General features: G+C 39.8%; 1 protein-coding gene across 1 annotated transcript; it reads left to right on the top strand.

The window, feature by feature from the left end:
* Positions 1-1755: 1755 nt before the first annotated feature.
* On the top strand, positions 1756-14768 carry PRSS23 (serine protease 23). The gene is made up of 2 exons (XM_053456568.1): positions 1756-2125; positions 13475-14768. Exon 2 carries the CDS (start codon positions 13488-13490, stop codon positions 14616-14618), a length of 1131 nt encoding a protein of 376 aa, XP_053312543.1. The 5' UTR covers positions 1756-2125; positions 13475-13487; the 3' UTR covers positions 14619-14768.
* Positions 14769-19384: the final 4616 nt, after the last annotated feature.

Raw genomic sequence — 19384 nt, 5'->3', positions numbered from 1 at the left:
TTAGTACATTAAATAAAGTAAGTGTCTACATGGAAGCTGCAGTTCCAGCTTGCATTATGCAGTATGAAGGGCCAGCCATTGCATGTTTTTTTCTTGAACAGGGAGGTGAGCTGGTCCTGCAACATGTATAGATCAAATAGTCAATTGACTTTTAGTTCCAGCTCAATAGGGCTGAATGAAGAAAGAGACTAACCTGACAATGTATAGGTTGGTGAATAATGCTACTTCTGGGTAAATGTGGTCACTTTCAGGGACTTTTCGAGCAACAGATCTGCTCTCCCATAAAAAGTCTAGACAGTTCCTTAATTCACATTTTATATGGACCCTGTGGTTGTGTGACAAAGCATGTTACCTCCAATAATACTCTCCCCAAATGCTCGATCTACACCTTCTCACAGCTTTCAAAGTAAACTCGGCTTCCATCATAAACATAATATGTACGATTTCCCCAGTTTTGGTTAAGCCAGCGTTTTCTTTCTACACTCTAGCCCATTTGTTTTAGAAATATACCTGTGTTCAAGCAGGGATTGCCACAGGGAAAATTCCTCTGGTGCAGATTTGCACCCTCTGCAATGCATCGATTATCCCTCCATGACTAATTGTTAGTTTAGTGTAATATTACTACTAATAATTATAATACAAATATTCACTAAAGTTTATGGGTTAATAACACTAGGGAAATTATTATTAGCAGGGGCAGGGTTGTTTTTCACATATAAGAGGACAACCTTTCCAACTGCCATAATTCTAGGTCATAAGCTTGTACCTTTTATATTGCGTGTTCCCATTGTACAGCGCTACGGAATATGATGGCGCTATACAAATCATTAATAATAATAAATAATTCTGTATTTAGTTGGTGTGGCTGTAATTATTTTGGCCACTTTCCTATTCCAGGCTAGGCTTGCCTCGCTGGATTAATACACTCCAGAAAATCTAACATATTCACTTTAAATCTACTAATTGTCCTTATTTCATATACTTTTGGTTTGGATTTATAAAGCCATTTATGGACTTTTTTTTCTTTTTTGTGGTTGTCATTAACACTTCATACTCAAACTGCATTAAAAACGTTCCACTGTTAGTATTTTAGGTAAGCAGACTTTCTTGGAATACGGCATCTGCCCCATATATCTAAAATGTAATAAACACAAAAATCACAAATTCTAGTGGATTTACTTTTTTTTGTTAGATTTTGTTACAGTTGACCACACTAGCATATAAAAGCCATTTATCACAGTACTGCGTAGTAACAATTGGTTAACTAAACTGTATTAACCCCCTAAAGACAAGCATGCATTTAAACCTCAGGACAAGTTCCTCTAGGAAAGCGGGATACTATATAAGGAAATCAAAATAGGGACTAGTCTCTAATGCCCTAGGAAGTTGGCAGGTATGGTGTGTATGTAAGATCCCAGTTTATGATGTGTGTTGTCTTTATATTCCATGTTTATATAGAAACAGAAAAGTTTTCTCTGTAGAAAGATCACTTAGCAGCCAGAATGAGCTCCCAAAGCCTGCTCTGCATTCTCTCCTGGAACAAAGCCCAGTGCATGGGTTTTTTCCATTGTGTGGCACTTTTTGCATAGTTTGGAAGGGGGGGGGGTATGCAGTGAATACATGACACAGCCAGAAGCCTTTCACTCAACAAGTTTTTTTGTGAGTCCAAGTGTCAGATTAAGTTAGAACAGCCCCTTCCAGGGACACAGCTCCCACTCCCACTCCCACTGGAGCTGTTTGTTCTGGGGCAGTAGCCTATGGGTGGGAGGGGTCACGTGATGCTGGAGCTGCTGCTGCTGCCTTGAAAGTGTTGGAGCTTCCTTACTCAGTGACTTAAACACAGGAAAAGTTCTCTGATCCCAGCAGAGAGAGAGAGAAGGGGAGAGAGAAGGGGAGAGAGAAGGGGAGAGAGAAAGGCACCTGCTCTGTGATACCTCCCAGCCCAGCCAATGCACAGCCCAGTGGGTGATGACAGGGTGAGCTGTGTCATGGAGAAGGAAGAGACAGCTCTGTGACCTGTGATAACCACCACCCTCCTGGCATAAGTTCATTTTGGAGTTATGATCCTGGCTGCCCAGCACAGTCTGGAGGAGGATCTGCAGCATTAACTGGTTACAGACATCTGGTAAGTGACACATTGTACCAAACTTATTGCTTTAAACACTTTCAACTATGTTACCAGATCACCTCCTGGAGCTGCTGAATAATAATAATAATTAATAATAATAATGATAATTAATAATACTAATAATAATTATATGATCTTTTATTTGCACCAGCAATGTATGCAGGGTCTTCTTGCTGATCTGTCTTTTAAATGTAAGGTTGGAGTCCCTGTTGCTGTGAAGCTAGGTAGTGATTATTAACTTGCAGAAGGAATCGCATTAATCCTGGACTGCGAGCGTTAAAAGATCTCAATGTGTCCGGCTTGGAGCAGGTATGATAGAAACATTTAAATACTTAAAGGGATTTAACAAAGTGCAGGAGGGAAGTGTATTTCCAAGGTGGAGAAAAAATAATCTAAAACTAGAAGGTCAGAGGGTTTAGATGGAATGTAAAGAAGATTTACTTTATTGGTAGGCAAGGAGGTAAGTGGAACAGCCTCCCAGCAGAAGTGGTAGAGGTTAATACAGTGAGGGAATTTAAACATGCATGGGACAGGGATATGACTCCTGAATCTAAGACGAGACCAACGACTGATTAAGGTTTGAGGCTTTACATCAGGAAAAATGGGCAGACTAGACGAGGCTGAATGGGTCTGATCTGACCTCAGATCCTCTCTATGTTTGTGTATTAATCACATTGGCAGAGCAGCCTGTAGGAGGCTTTACAAGGTGCGATTAGTTTGATGATTATGAGTCAATGTTGGCATTATATTTATGGACCTTGAGGAAGTAATAATAAGGTCTATTCACTAAAGAACGGATTTGCAGGTCCTATTTAATACATAGATAATTTGGTGACTTCTTAAAACTTTTCTTGGTCGTGTTGTTCAGGGTCAGTGCTTCTTGCAAGACGAGCAATTGAGTGACCCCAATGTCCGGGTGAGGGAATGGGGCAGTAGCTGGATATATCTGTATATGAGGAGCATTTGGCAGTAGATACTCGGCCATATGGGTTCTCTGTATGGGGACAGCTGGCAGGAATGAACCTGCATGTTGGAATCCAAGCAGCAGATGTGTTGTCCATGTGAAGGAATGTTGGCAGTACATGTGTGTGCATGATGAGAGTGAATAGTGCATGAATAAGTATATACAGTATGTGGCAAAATTAGCAATTCCCTATAAATACCAATTGATTATGGGGGGGGGGTTACTTCTTCTTGCCTGCAGATGCCCATGGACTTAATGGTCCAGAAAAGAAGTCAGTGATACCTTTAGTGACCCCAGATGTAGAGCCACATTCATGAGCTCAGAGGTCCCTTCTTCAGATGTTCCCTTAAGAATATAATTGGTCTATAAATGGTAGGCAGCAGATGATTGGCAGGTACTGTAGGACTGTGTACGAGACTGTTGGCAGTAGGTGAGTGACCAGCAGCTATAACTCAATGAAAAATAGTATGTGAATACCTGGGGATTTTTATAAGAATGAAAGTATATTGAAATATTTGTTGTAGTGTTAGATTAATTATAAACAAAGACTGTAATATAACTTAAACCTAGAGAGTCAGAGGTTTGCTATAATGTAAGGAAGTTTGATTTTACTGATAGGGTGGTATATAAAGGGAACAGCTTCCCAGCAGAGGTGGTAGAGGCTTATACAGTGAGGGAATTTAAACATGCATGGGATAGGCTCCTGAATCTAAGAGAAGACCATGAGCTAAAGTCTCTACGCCATGAAAAATGGGCAGACCGGATGGGCTTTATCTGCTGGCAAATTCTCTGTTTCGATGAAATGATAAAAAAGTAAAATGAAACGAGAAACCAACTTTTGTATTTTGATTTACAAAAGAAGTCTTGCTTCTCGCTGCTCCCGGACGGCTTGCGTTTGGTGTTTCGGTGCGGGGGAGCCCTGGGGTCTGCTCGTCGGTTTATCGGCGGCTCACAATATTGCTTTTCGAGCAAAAAGGAACGGCAGAGAAATAAGAACTGTTCTCTTCTCGGAAGCCTTTTCAATCTAGGTTAATCCGGTTTAGTTCTCAGTGCTGTGAAATGAAAAGTACTTGCCAGGGGTCATGTCTGCCGGACTGGGTGTAACATGACCCGCTACTGTATTATGTGGCTAATGAAGGTACTGTATGTCTTGAGGATGTGCTTTGGATACCTGTATTACAGCGTTATCCCCCCCCCAACATAATATTACCTTTCACAGGATAAACCACTTCCATAGAAGCCTCTTACGGCCTCTGTTCCTCTTAAATATGAGCCTTTGCCACTTCTGTTGGGTGGCTGTTCCACTTATCTACCAAAGTAAAGATTCCTTCCATTAAAACCTAGCTTTAGATCTTCGCATAACGGCAAAGCAAAATTATTTTAAGAAGCATTTTCAGTTGATATGGCAACAGCCTATCAACGCCTGCATTCGTTTCCCATGACAATTAAGCGTTCCGGGCACAAATAGCGAATCAAGCAAATGTTTAAAAGATTGAATAAATAGTTCAGGGCATTTGAAAGAAGTAGCAGTGATATTTCTAATAATTGCAAAAAAGTTCAATTCAGATGAGGAGGTGGAACAGCAGCTTTAATGGAGTCCAACACGGCAACAGAGCCATGCGTTACATTAACCCCTTAAGGACAACGGGCGGTCCCACAATGCATTTTGAGCCCGTACATGTACGGGCTTTGTCATTAAAGGGGTTAATGTCACAAATACACAACAATAAGGTTCCCCAGCCCACATTTTTAGTGACCATTTAATATTCCCATTACGTCTTCTTCATATACCACACTATTGTTATTATTTATTGATGGATATAGCGCCCCCATATGCCACGGTGCTGTACAAACAGTAAACGGGACATAAAAAAGTAGCGCGTCACATAACATGAACTCACAGAAACAAAAAGTGAAGCGAACGCTGCTCCGAGCAGCCAATAAAACAAGCGATACCCCTGCCTCTCAGTAAATAGTAACATAAATCTGTCTGACATGCTCAGTCCTCTGATGCAGGAGATCACGGATGTCTAATGGAGATCGGTGAGACTTTTGAGATAATGGGATCTGATTTTAACTCCTACACTTCGCTTTTTATCATGAAGCACCAATGCTGGTAGGTTTCTCCAGCAGGTAAGGGCTAACCTGGCCCTGTACAATGTGTAATTCAATGGACTTTAAAAGTTCTCACTGATCTAACTGCACGGAAGCTCACGGGGGTTGTTGGTCCCTCGAGCTGAAAGCCAACTTTCCTGCAAACCCTTTAGTTTCCACAAAGGACCATTTCACAGGAACCATCCCTTCAATTTAGAACTTCGATGGCTGTCGCTGTATTTTTTATCATCAGATCTCAGCTCGGCCTATAATTTGTCGCACGGTCTTCTTCTCCACATTCACCTTCTGACGTTGGCCTCCGACACCATCTTCCACAGGCTCGACGTACTTAAAACTTTATTCTTAAGTTCTTCACGCTACGCTTCAGTGGTTCTGATACCAAAGAAAGGCAAAAGGCCTCGGCATCTCACTCTTTTGTGCAAATGTCGTCTTTTGTGGCTTTTCTCTTGTTTATTCAGTTGGTTGGAGCTCTTCTACGTCATGTCAATCAATCTTAGCTCATTGAGGTTCTGTTTCTGTGATATCATTATAAAGTCTGAGCGCGTCACAATACAAAGTCTCGCCCAGAGGGGTAGATATACCGGCGTGCGCCTGCATAAAAACATCCTAAAATATAGTGTTAATGTTTTAGTATTCTATGGTATTTTTTAAATTATTATGTAATAAGAATGTTGAAATGTACCTGTAATATTTCATCTATACATGGTTCAAGATAATTGGCTAGCAAATGTATAGGTGGAAGGTTATTTAAAAAGGGTAAATTTGCGGAATAGTACAGAAGATGGCCTCGGAGGGTGAGCGGGCATCCCTCAGGCGGCCATATTGGAAATCTGGATGATGTATACATTAGTTGCCATGGTTACCTGTAGAGAACAGAATTGATTTGCGGTGCGGGGACACTTTTAGAACATCATTGTGAAGATATTTCTTTAGCATGTGGAATATTTTCAGGACCGAGAAGTGTTTTCTCATCTGCCTGTCCAAAGAACAGTGGTGGATTTACCATGGGTACGGACCTATGGCTGACCCAGGGCAGCCCTCCCTCCTGACGGTTGAGCGCTGAGATATGATGTCATATCCTGGCGCTTCGTGCCTTAAAGGTGCACAGGGCTTTTTATTCCGTGGCGCAGTCCTCCATAGTGTAAATGGGCCAGTTGGGAAGATTGGAGATCTCCCTTGTAACTGGCCCATTGAGTGAGGGGGCACCGCAGGTGGTCCCTCAGACTGCTGCCCCCTGGACCTGCCCTTCTAGACTCAGGCTCAGAGTTCATCGCTGCAAAGGAACCCTCTTTGATTTTGTTCTGTAAGGGTTTAGATCGAAACCATTTCAGCGAATGCAGCATATGATTAAGTCATGACCTCATAAGTGACCTTTGAAGCGTCTGAGAGATGGACAGGGACGCCTGTGTCAGTTCTGTTGCCATCTTAAAGGTGCCGTTCCACTGACACAAAATATGATTTGCATTCTCTAGGGTACTAAGCAAATAAACCTTAGCAGATCGACCATTTTAATCACATGTTTAATGTATGTTTAACCACATAAAAATAACACAGAAGCGTTTAAGAATCTTTTCCAGTTCTATGGCAACAGCCTATCAGCATCTGCCTTTCTGTCACATGACTAGCAGGCAAAAGAACGTTTTACATGATAGAAGCGTAATTCCTGGGGAGGGTACCGGACACTCAAGGGTACGAGGAATGATGTTTCTAATGCTGCATTTACATAACTCCCAACTTTTACCCCTGGCGGCGGAGCCTAGGAGGTGGAGTGTCCCTGGCAGCGCTGCGCATGCACGGTATGCGTTCTCCGGTGTCCTAGACACCGAAAAATGAAATTGGGACTGAATCGCACAGGGCTGCCGAGGTCTACCTTGGGACAGAGGTAGAGCTTGGCAGGACAACAGGATAGTGTGGCAAAATCGCGCCCAAATTGGGACAGTTGGGAGGTATGCATTTGGGTGGAACAGCACCTTTAATATCGTCTGTCCTCTGTTTACATATAAACAGTTGTCTCTGATTGTTTTTAATACATATTTTTCAGCCCCATGTTTTTCCATTCGATGTTTTTTTTTTAATAAAAACATATATTCATAACGGTATTAATATTTTATCGTCAGTCTATAGAATCGCTCGCACCCATTAACTGCGCTGTGAATGTTTATGGCCGGGCTGACCTTTATTACATGCTTTTTATGTGTATTTTGCAAGATCAGGGTAAGGGTTTAAGTGACACGAGATTAAAAGAATGTGAGGAATCTTTCCTTTTCTCAGAAGTTTAAAATCAATACGTCACTTTTTAGGTCCTTCATGTTCTATCCACTAAATACACAAACTTCACACAATAAATAAATGTGTATATATATATATATATATATATATATATATATATATATTAGAAACCCATGCTATGTGTATAACAATGGGAACAGCCATCAATATACTACAGAGATGTCCAAGATGACCTTAGCTCTCTTGGTCTGCTTTAAAACCATATATCATATATGTGGTTGTCATTGAAAGGGTTAAGCAGATCTCCTTGGGTTATGGTTTAGCCCCCATGTCTAGTTGCATCCCCCGGTGCTTTGTAGTCTTTTTTTTACAGACTCCCAGGGTCTTTTCATTTAAAAAGTCCCTGGGTGTCCATGTATCCAGATGTCCATGTATCGAGGCTGCATGAATATCCAGGGACCCTGGAGTGTCTTTCAATATTAACCCTTTACTACAAAGATTCTATTGTAGCGACTCAATAATGGTAACAACCAAATGGCTCTAATAACGGTCCTTATAAAAAGCCATGACTTGTCAGGAGGTAAATATATTCTGGATTAAGTCACCTGTATTCAAGCAGGAAATTTTAACGCTAATATAAAAGCAAGAAAACCACGGGATGCCTATTTTATCTTGAAATCAGATTAGAATATGGAGGAGTCAGCTCCAGACTGTGTGACCCTGAAAATCTGCCCATTCACCCTAAAAATCTGAGATTGGGGTAAAATCTCTGGAAATGCTCATTATAGCTATGGTTATGGTTACTTCCTCACTAATAATAGCAAAATTAAAGGAGACCTTTCAACGAAACATTCTATATTAAATTATAACATTTTTACACACCATATGGAGTCCGAACCATGGAATGTTTCACTCTTGAAACAAAGTAACTATGGACTTTCCTATTAAATCACAAGAACAGCCGGATCCTCCCTCTAGCTCTCTCCTGCTCCGTGTTTACCCTGATAAGGGGCAGGTTAGTCTGAAGATAAGGAAAATACAGGAGTGAGAAACACCTATTAGACACCTACTACTATAGAAGCACAGCTCATAGCATGTATGATTTACAGATCATCGCGGTGGCCCCCAACTCATTTCACAAGCCACACCAATGGTCCGGGTCTTGGAATGTCTCTATGGGAACAGAATGTGCTAATTACTAAATCCGGCACTGTTAGTGTGTCTCGAGGACATCAGCTCTATCTACATGCCTCTTATGACAGTATAAATCTGGTCTATTAGATCAGAAAACGTTTCTATGCTTTGTGTAGGGTCACCCGATATATGGGGGATTTACCTTATTCAGGCTAGCACCCCCAGCTTCCCCCTCTAGAACCGCTACTGAGGTCGCTACTGATCTCCCTGGGGTATGATATGATGTCGTATATTGATGGGGCTCACCTTTTAATGCTTCCTTGTATAGGAAGGGGGGCATCAAAGATCTTCCTTGTAACTGCCCCAGCAATGGCGCATCGGAGGGGGAGTCGGAGTGAGTGCACCCTGGATCTGCTGCCCATCAATGAGTGATTACCAACAGAAAGCACGTCTTTAAACTTCAGAGTACCCATGGGGAATATCCCATCCCAATTCAGCTATATGATGAAGCGGGCAATTTATAATGGCATATGACCCATAATATTGCCAAGGGGACTCTCTTACCAAAAAGACGCATATTTATCATTAACCCGTAGAGCATAAACAACGCTTGCGTTAGCATCTTGTAATACAGCACTCGGCAGCTCTTAACATATTTGCAATAAAAAAAGAAAAAATAAAGAAAATTTCTTTGGCATCGGACACCGTTCTAAAATGTTATAAAACTCGTAAATGAGCAGCCCCCAAAAAACGGGGGGTTTTTAATTAAAAGCGGGGATACCTTATATTCTCGGCGGAGAAGGCAGGAAGCGTAAGTGCAAATCTTTTATTGCAAATATCGTAAAAGCCCCCATATGGTGTGTTAACAAATAGTAACAGCACTTATGAATGCAAGTCGAGTTATTATTTTGTGTCAAAGTGGCCCCAACGTATCATCCTAACCATAGGTTGGCATCATGTTTCCATATATAGTTAAATTAAGGTACGTTTCCCCTTGGCATCATCTTCCCCGGGGGGGAAAAACCAAGAGGAAATACAAATTAATTATTGTCAAGAATGGTCCCTTTTTGTCAATGTCATTTTGAAAACCCTACAAAAACAATGTATATTGTCCCAAAACTTTTTATTTTTGTGCTTCTTTTTTTAATATAGTATACCAAATCTGATATTTATTATAATCAAATAATTAGAACAAATAAAAAAAAGTTGGAATAGACGCAGGTATGTGGGCTCTCTGTTTGCATTGGATTATATTTTCAGCTCATTATTATGATTTTTGTTAATGCATTAAAGGAGAAATATGACAAAAAATATATTTTTTTTCTTTAAATGAACAGTTTAATTGTACTTTCTATTTTTTAGCTGAATGTCAAAGTTACTTTGTCATGGATTCCAATCAGTGTGTGGTCAGGCATTTCAAGCCACTGGCCACACGCACCAGCATCCAACATGAACATAGGGCTAGAGTGCTCCTTTAATCAGTTTATAGCATGTGTTTTATAGCATGATGAAAGATCATGTTTCCTTTTGTACGGTAATTTTTAAGTTATCTGCATACCCAGAGGTCCCAGGGATAAAGTGTAGGTTTATATAAAGTACAAACACAACATATATATTGCTTATGTTAATTAGGAATCACCAATACATAGCTTTATTTAATGAATAGAATTCTAACATTTTGTACGATAAGTTTTTGTGCATATTTTAAATTGTACACGTGTGTTGTAGTGCGACACTAATACACAAATAAGATTGTAACTCACAAAAATAGGTGCGCTTTTTGGCTCCAAGGATTTGTTAGTCAGCTTTCTGAGGTCAGCACTTGACCCGTTACCCTTCGTCTATTAAGAAAGAACTACACAAGTACATAGCATTCTTCACATGCTACTGATAATACCGCTGGAGATAGGAGATGACCTTGGCTCACTTATTTGGTAAAAGTACTGCAGCAAAGGAACTTTTTTTTTTATATAATATATAATGATATCATATATATAATATTTACGTTTAATAATATGCGGCCACAGGCCACAGAAGCAGGGTCACCCCACATCTCCTGCCCGAAAAATAGGGGACACCATATCAATTTAAACGAGGCAGGCAAGGGAGAAACCAGAAAACTTTAAAGGGACCTCTCAGTCCTCATTTTCATTATGTATGGAGCGTCCCTTTAATATAAATTAAGTTCCTTACCATGAGAGGATCCCACAATTCATATGAGGACCACCTTTATTGTAAACTTTACACACCCATCTATGGAAAATGTGAAATCGAAAAACTGAGTCAAGTATTTACTATGGAACTTTTTATGAGTCTTCCATAATGGAAATATACCTTCTTTTCCCTGAAAACGTCATCGTTGGGGTTTTTTTTTTTAAACATCTGGGGGATTTTCCATTAATTTGTGAACTAACATGTTCTCATATTCTCCTGTGAATGATTCAGAGAATGAGTCATACCGGTAAAAAAAAAAGGGTGTTTTCTCCACATATTTAATTTCAAGTTCACCGACATTAAAGGTCTCTTGGGCAAAATGTGATGGAAATTATCCCCAAAGTGTGCATCCCTTTTAGAAATTAAGTGTTAATACTTTTCCGTCAGTTATACCCTGCTTTGTATTTGAGAATGAATGTTTTTTTTTTTTTCTATATCCATTAAATAATGTTAATTTAGGTTCTATTGCCAACCACATGGAGGATGTATCATATTCCGAATAAGTACTGTCAGCTTTTGGGTTGCAGTCTAGCAGGAAATTAGTGGATCTGTAAAATAAACCCTGTTTTTGCACGACTGATAACACAATAAGAGAAAAATAAAGTTTAAATTCATATAAAATATTAGAATATAAGTTCCTATAGGTAGAATTAAACATATATATATATATATATATATATATATATATATATATTACTGAGTTTTAGGCAGGTATGAACAAAGAACGCTTCCAGAAATAGACATGTTAATAGGTTTTATTTATTTCAAGATTGTAAGTATGTAAGCAGGGCATAACTAATGTATCGGTTTGTCAATACTAGTTTAGTCAGACCCCTTGAATATATGTATTGTAAGAAGCAATGCGTAAATTGTTTGCGCTATATAAATAAAAGATTATAATAAAACATTTACAAAATGCAAAGTAAGTAAACAGAAGAAAAATCTAAATGAATTAAATATTCGGTGTGATCACCCTTTGCCTTCAACAGCATCAATTCTTCCAGGTACACTCGCACACAGCCAGGGATTTAACAATTATACCAAACGAGTGCCAGTGATCATCAATTTAATATGTAAGTTGAAACACAATCATTAACTGAAGCAGAAACAGCTGTGAAGGAGGAATAAAATGGGGTGAGGAACAGTCAAACTCACCAACAAACTGAAGAAAGTTTACTGTCAAAAGTCATACACCATGGCAAGACTGAGCAGAGCAACAACCCACAAGGTAGCTACACCGTGTGAGGAACATCTCTCCCAGGCAGAAATTTCAAAGTAGATGGAGTTTTCGGATGTGATTAGAGATGTTAAAGGTAGGTGAGAAGCAAGTAGTGTTCTAACCCTTAGAACACCAGGTACAGAAGTAATCGGGCTTGGGCCGGCCATCTGGCAGACTGAGCAACTGCTTGGTGGGCTGCTGGCAGACAGCGCCCCATAGTCACCTGATCTGCCACTTCAGCAGCAGGTCAGGTGCAGCTGGATAAAATGGTAGCGTGTGGCTATGACATGATAGACGGCCATGTCTCCTTTTATTAAAAGTATCACAGATGGAAAAACTGCATGCGAAAGTTGTAGATATTCAGCCAGCGCACAAAGGCTTAAATGAACATTTCTATTGTTATAGCTGATCCTTAGACATGTGCCAAGTGCGTTCATTATTTTTTGTCTCTACATCCGATAAATAAAGCAATCGTAAATGTTGGTGCAGCATCGTTTATTTTTAATAGGAGAGTTCCTCGTTCATTAATTTCACAGAGCCCCAAGCACAATAAACAGCTGTGTCCTGAACTTTGGTATGCGGGATGACCCCGGGAAGAAAGAGAAATGGAAACGGCTTCGCTGCAAGTAATTCCAAGGGGCTCGGAACTTGCACAGAAAGAAGTCACTTCATTACTTGTGTGACTTAGATTTTCCATGCACTTGTTCTTGCGAAGGCCTAAATGCTAGAAGGGGGGGGGGCAGACTCTATTTATGCCATGGAATACTGCCCTCTGCTGGCTGAATTCAAAACCTATAGGTTACCATAGGTTACTTTGTATTATTATTATTATTATTATTATTATTATTATATTATATTATAATTATATTATAATATCATGTCGCATTATATTCAACCACAAACTGCATTAGAGCAAACAAACTATGCCAGGCACAAATAATAATAAAAAAAACGTTATTTTGGTGCGTAAAATTCAAAAAGGTAGAATAAAAACAGCCTTCAAGAAAGCAAAGGGATGGCCTCCAGCTGTAGATAATAAAATGCTAAATGTGAATGAAATTATATGAAATAACATAGAGCCTCCCACTTTTTACAGATTCCTTTTAGTTTTATACATCATAATTCTTTCCCAGTTGTGTTTTATTTGTAAAAAATGACTATATGCTGTGTTTTAACTATATTTAAAATAGAAGATTCCAATTTTCTGAGAAGCCGGGTTTCTTCTGAGGATTGTGGGCACTGATATTAATCTCTTCTTCTTTCCATTTTTCCACCACACCAATCAGCCATGTAGAAGAGGAGATGAAAGCCATGATGGTGCTCCTCAACCTTTCAGCAAACATCTTTAAAGCTTCTCTCTTGCGTATTAAAATATTAACAACCTATAGCCAATCAGGCGGATAATGAATGTAAAGTTTATAATTGGTTATATACTATTTATAATATTTGTTCTTTTTGTTTCTTCCCACAGTTTAACATCCACAATGTTGCCTGCAAGAATTCCTGCTCTTTGCCTTCTCCTGTTGGCAATATCCAACGTGGAACCTTACAGCCCTAACTGGAAACCAACCTGGCCAAATTTCAAAGTTCCAGTTGTCCTTCCCCAGTCTACGTCAGGTTTAGAGAAAGCCCAGTTTGACGCAGTGCCAAGGCTAGATGTGGCCTCATCTTGTGGCCCGGACTGCCACAAACATTCACCGATGCCAACATTTGAGGAACTTAAAGAGTACATGTCCTACGAAACGTTGTATTCTAACGGGAGCCGTACCTTAACCAATGTAGGCATTTATGTTCTTGCCAACAGGGTTGAATCGGAACAAAGCACTGGTAAATCCCGCACCAAGAGACAGATCTATGGATATGATAGCCGATTTAACATATACGGGAAAGACTTTCTGTTGAATTATCCTTTTTCAACATCGGTGAAACTATCCACCGGCTGCACTGGAACTCTGGTGGCCGAAAAGCATGTTCTCACGGCAGCTCACTGCATCCACGACGGCAAGAGTTATGTTAAAGGAGCACAGAAGCTGAGAGTGGGGTTCCTAAAACCCAAGTATAAAGACGGCGAAAAAGGACTTAATAAGACAAATTCGAGAACTCCTGATAAGATGAAGTTCCAATGGATACGTGTGAAAAGGACACATGTTCCGAAAGGTTGGATCAAAGGCAATGCGAATGATATCGGGATGGATTATGACTATGCTTTGTTGGAGCTCAAGAAACCCCACAAAAGAAAGTTCATGACGATCGGTGTCAGCCCCAGTGGTCGGCAGTTACCAGGCGGGAGGATCCATTTCTCTGGCTATGATAATGATAGACCAGGTAATCTAGTCTACCGGTTCTGCGACGTTAAGGATGAGACGTACGACCTTATGTACCAGCAGTGTGACGCTCAGCCCGGTGCTAGTGGATCGGGGGTCTACGTGAGGATGTGGAAGAGACAGAAGCAAAAATGGGAAAGAAAGATCATCGGAATATTTTCCGGGAACCAATGGGTTGACAAGGACGGCAACATGCAAGATTTTAATGTAGCCGTGCGTATCACGCCACTAAAATACGCACAGATATGTTTCTGGATCAAAGGGAACTACCTTGACTGTAGGGATGGATAGTCATCGGCTGTGTCCTTGCTCCAATCTAATCGGAAAGACCTCAAAACAATCAAGGTTGATGTTTTGATCTTGACAGTCCACATTTAAACCAGCAGGCAAATGCCTTCACTTACAAGAGATGAAAAGGTATAAAGAAAATGCAAACCAAAAGCCGATGAAAAACAACAGGGACTCGGGTCAACAAGTAGAAATGGAATAAGAAAGTGCAATTAAATGTATGTCTGCTGGGGGAATAGTTTGATACTGAATACCGATTTTAGGGACTGATAACCTGCCAGACTCGAGTTGCTCTCGTAATAACTTGCTATAACAAGTTGCTATAATACGGATATCCACCATTTTTCAAGAGTAAAAAATATGGGAGGGCGAACGGAAGGACTCAATGCTTTGATCTTGGCTTTACCTCTCCTTGGACACATTTCTGCAGACATAAATGACCTTGTGTTCCAATTATTTGAGCCGGAGGTACAAGAAACAAATCGATCCCTTGTGTTCCCATTCTTAATGCCTCTCACAGCCACCTTCGCAGAAGCGCTAATATCTATTTTCTATATAATTGCAATTCATGTCTGTTCTAGATATCAAGCATGTGGTTTCCTACCCACGAGGCATGAGTTTTCTATTGATTGTTTCCTGGTGGTGGGGAGACATAAATATTTAACAACTCGGGCTAGAGCAACCCTGAATAGACCGTGACATTCAAGTAATCAATGATCAGTCATAGCACCCAAAGGGTTAATAGTTTCTATCGCTTTTAACCTTTTCCTCTTTTTGAACTATACAGTTTACATGCAGCATGTCAACTAAATGACGCTGTTATCCCTTAATGTCTATATTAGGCAGATTAGTCAATGTTATCAGATTGTACAAGTTAATACGGTGTCTCTGTACTGGGCTTTATCACCCGGTAAAGGCTACTTTTAAGATTAAATCCATATTGGAACCAGAAACGATGGGCCTGTGTCAGAGGGTGCAGGGATAGACATACCAACAAGTGTGGTAAGCCACAGGTGGGCTAAATTGGAAGGGGGGGCAGAGATAAGAACCACCCCGTCCAGAACTGAAAAGGGTCCCCCCAAAAAAGCGATCATCTGCCATACCAAGAGCCACCAGGTATGCCCAGTTACGTTCCCAGTTTGGGAATCCTCAAATCAGCTGCTATTTTGCTGGAAAGACCCAAAAGAGTGGGGGGTGTTGTGTGTTTTCTGAAATCTTGCAGAGCTCTCCATAAATCGTATGTTTGGAAAGTCTGGACCCCAGAGCTCCTCCTCTCCAGCTCCTTGTGGGAGGGTTTAGGGTAAGCTGTAAGTGTGGGTGGGGCCAGCACCCAGTAGGTGGGAAGTTATGGGGTGGGGAAGTACAATTTGGAGAACAAAAGCTACCCCAGAGGTTCTGTAAATCTAGAGCGTTCCCAGGTATGAAAACTAGTATTTAATATCCCATCCACAAATGTCTTCAACATTATTTCTATACTACAACCCTACCTGTTTTGTAGTGAACACAACCTTCAATTACAGCTTCAGAAGACCTGTCAAGGGCCGGGTCAGTACTACCTATTTTAGGCTGACAAGTCATAGCAATTTATACAAATTGTCACCTCTGGGTTAGAAAAAGTATAATTTAGACATTTATTTTAAAATGCTCCTGAGTAGAATAATATATATACGTTGTAATATCTTGACGATGATTGACTACTAAATTAATATAAACCATTTCAATGAACATTTTCTAAACCTAAGAATGAATGCACTAAAAACAGAACTGTGGTTTTACATTAAACTATTTTAATCACTTAAATTTTATTATTTTTCTATATTTTTTTATTAAATTAAACAAAACAAAAAAAGTTGTTTTAAAACTTGCCTTTGATTTTGTGTCACCGGGTATTTCAAGGAAGATGTAGCGAATACCCCTATCCGTAATGATACCCATTCCTTAAATACGTTAAATAGTACCCCGCATATTTACCTTCCATGTGGCAGAGGGGTATAAAATAAACCGCACACATTTTACACAAATTTCACAAAATTGTAGTTTTTCTTAATGAAAATGTTTTTTTTTTAATCGTAAGAAGCTCGATAGAAGACCCTTTAGGAAGAGACTTCCGACAAATAATTACTAACAGTTGTAATCTATGTTTGTGAAAAAACTCTTCTAATTCTCTACCAACTTGGAACTGGTTATGTTTGCTCTACACAATTAATTTCGCAAGAACGCTTATCTCGGCAAGCAAATAAAACAGACACCTTCATACGACGTTATCGATTATTCACTGGATTCAGATCAGAATATAAGGTGCTTTGATGGGGCTTCAAATTTATTATCATTACAAACAAAAAAGCCTGCATGGGGATGGTAGATATAACTGATTTACAACATTTATTATGTTTTTCAAAATGTACTTTTGAAAAACAACCTCATTATCTTCAAGGATGAAATGCTGCCACCTCCACTAAAACCACATCCATTATGTTATATCGTGATATACTCGCGTTTTCATGCTCTCACACTCCCATTCGCTCTCTCTCTATGTCTTCCTACCTTCTCCATCTACTCCTTTCGTGACCCTGTCTACTTTCCTGCAGCTCTGCTTTTTCTCTTGCCTCTTCTTGTCTTCTTTCTTCGTTCACCTCTCCACAAATCTGGCCTCCCGGTGCACGTCAACAAAATGGTGGAGCGTCTGGGCGCACAGTCTTCCTCGATTGGAGCCTTTTTGGGGAAGTGCAGTGAGAGGCCAAAACAATGCAGATAGATTCACAGAAAAACACCCTTTCTCCATAAATATATACTTCAACATGAACAAGAACATGCCTTGGAGAGACAAATTGCCATCCTCGTAGGTGCCATGGACCCACCAGGACCCATGTAAAGCCAGCTCTGCCTCCAAGTCATATTTAGCTTCCACTATGTTTTATGGAACACTCTGTGCTCTCGGTGCTAGATTAACAAAATGACCACTAAGTTCATATAAATGACATCACACTGCCAATTCCAACATTGCCAAATATTATGCTAACTTGAGTCAAGAGGCTGAACTTGGACAATACTCCCTTGGGTCCCTCAGCTTCCTAATCCAAGCCAATCAAGCTTTCCAAGATGCTCAAATCAAGGGTAGCTTATCCTAATCCACCATCCGATTCTATTTCAGCCTCCATAAAGATCAGTAAGGTCTGTGCTCAGGGGAGCTCAAAACCGGTCGGTGAATACTGATTTACCAGGGGCTTCGCGATGGCATCCAGCAGAAAGCGTCAATACAAAAGCAAACTTTTTATGTAGTTTTGCTTGGTAGAATTTTTTATGGTGCTTTGTTTAGTGTCTTGCCAAAACTGTATCTAGTTGCAGTACACGTTATGTTCTTAATAATCGGTGCATTTATCGGAGTTCTCAACGAGAACCGGCTCTCTAAACTTGCACACTTACTACTTCTAGTTAATAACGACATGTTGCAATTTTTATTATGATGGACGTTTTGCCCACAGCACTTCTTTTGAATGTATAACACAGAACAAAAAAGTTACGAAATGCCAAAAAAAAATGGACCTTGTGTGTGTATTTTTTTTTTTTATTTAAATTTCTCAATGTCTCAAGATATAGCATTTTTTGTTCCGAATGTGTGTCCTTCCTGTAAGATATAATATTTGCTGACATAAGCAATTCTGTAATTCATTTTTTTTTTTATATATTTTTTGTTTTCATCCTGTTGGGGATAGAATAATAAAGATCTATTTAAGGCAAAAAAACGCGCAAAGTTCCATTAATGCAAATAAAAAATAATAGTTTGCTTACCCTGTAGTTTCATTGGCTCTTTCCTGGGGGATCTAGAAACCTTTTGAATGTAGACCTTGAAGACGGTGTCAAAACAAAGCATCTTTTTTTTTTCTATATCTGCATCTTCTGAAAAATACACATCAACAAATTCTTGTATTTTAACCACCGGAGCGTGAAAAACTGTCGGAATGCTGTTGGCATTTTGGTTAAGTATTTTTTTTTCCTTTTAAAGCAGATATATATTATTTTGGAACTCATTAAGCTAAAGTGGCTTAGGGCAAAGATCAAAAACAATTACTCGATCTCCTTGTTTTTCTTCCCGTTCTAAAACATTATAGAGTTTTAAGAAGAAGATAGAATATGAGCATCCAGCCAAGATTTGGGGATGAGGAATCCTATCCTGGACCCATCGGATGATAAGAATGAGGGTGTAGATAATATGAGTTCTCGTGTTTCACCCAATGTGGTGTCCGAGGCCTTCCATGGACCTCATTCCATGCTCCTCTCTTGGGTGACATTTAAACCTGGCGATGAAGTTGTATTAGTAGATGCCCCATTCCGTAGCCTCGTCCCACTGCATACAAAGCTCAAATGCGCTATAAAATTTGAAGAAGATGAATGAAATGCTCTATACAACCCATGCCCTAAGTCTAGGAACCACTTTCAAATGGCATTGGACCCCTAGGAAAAGTTATAGCTGAAGAAGATACTTTTGAGGGCTTCTCCAACTCGCGCCATCAAGCTTGCAGATAAAAAACAAAACAAAACAAAAAGGTTTTTGTGGAAAAAAGCCTCACCTACCATAACAACTATTACAATTGACACAAGGACCACATCGGTACATACAATTTGATAAACTAAGCCAAGTATCAGCCCGTACACAAGCATTCTTTTTGTTATTGAGTCTATTCTTAAGGTTGACAGATCTCTTGTAAGCCATAATAGGGTTTTTTTTTCTTCTAAATATATGGCCAAGCTGGTTGTCCAGCTGTAATAAA

Source organism: Spea bombifrons, chromosome 2 (genome assembly GCF_027358695.1).
Source record: "Spea bombifrons isolate aSpeBom1 chromosome 2, aSpeBom1.2.pri, whole genome shotgun sequence".
NCBI classification, from domain to species: domain Eukaryota; kingdom Metazoa; phylum Chordata; class Amphibia; order Anura; family Pelobatidae; genus Spea; species Spea bombifrons.
The sequence above is the reverse complement of the archived record's forward strand: the minus strand, read 5'-3'. Positions and strand labels throughout refer to the sequence as shown.

Coding starts and splice junctions, on each gene's coding strand:
- PRSS23 (XM_053456568.1), top strand. CDS start 13,488: ATGTTGCCTGCAAGAATTCCTGCTCTTTGCCTTCTCCTGTTGGCAATA.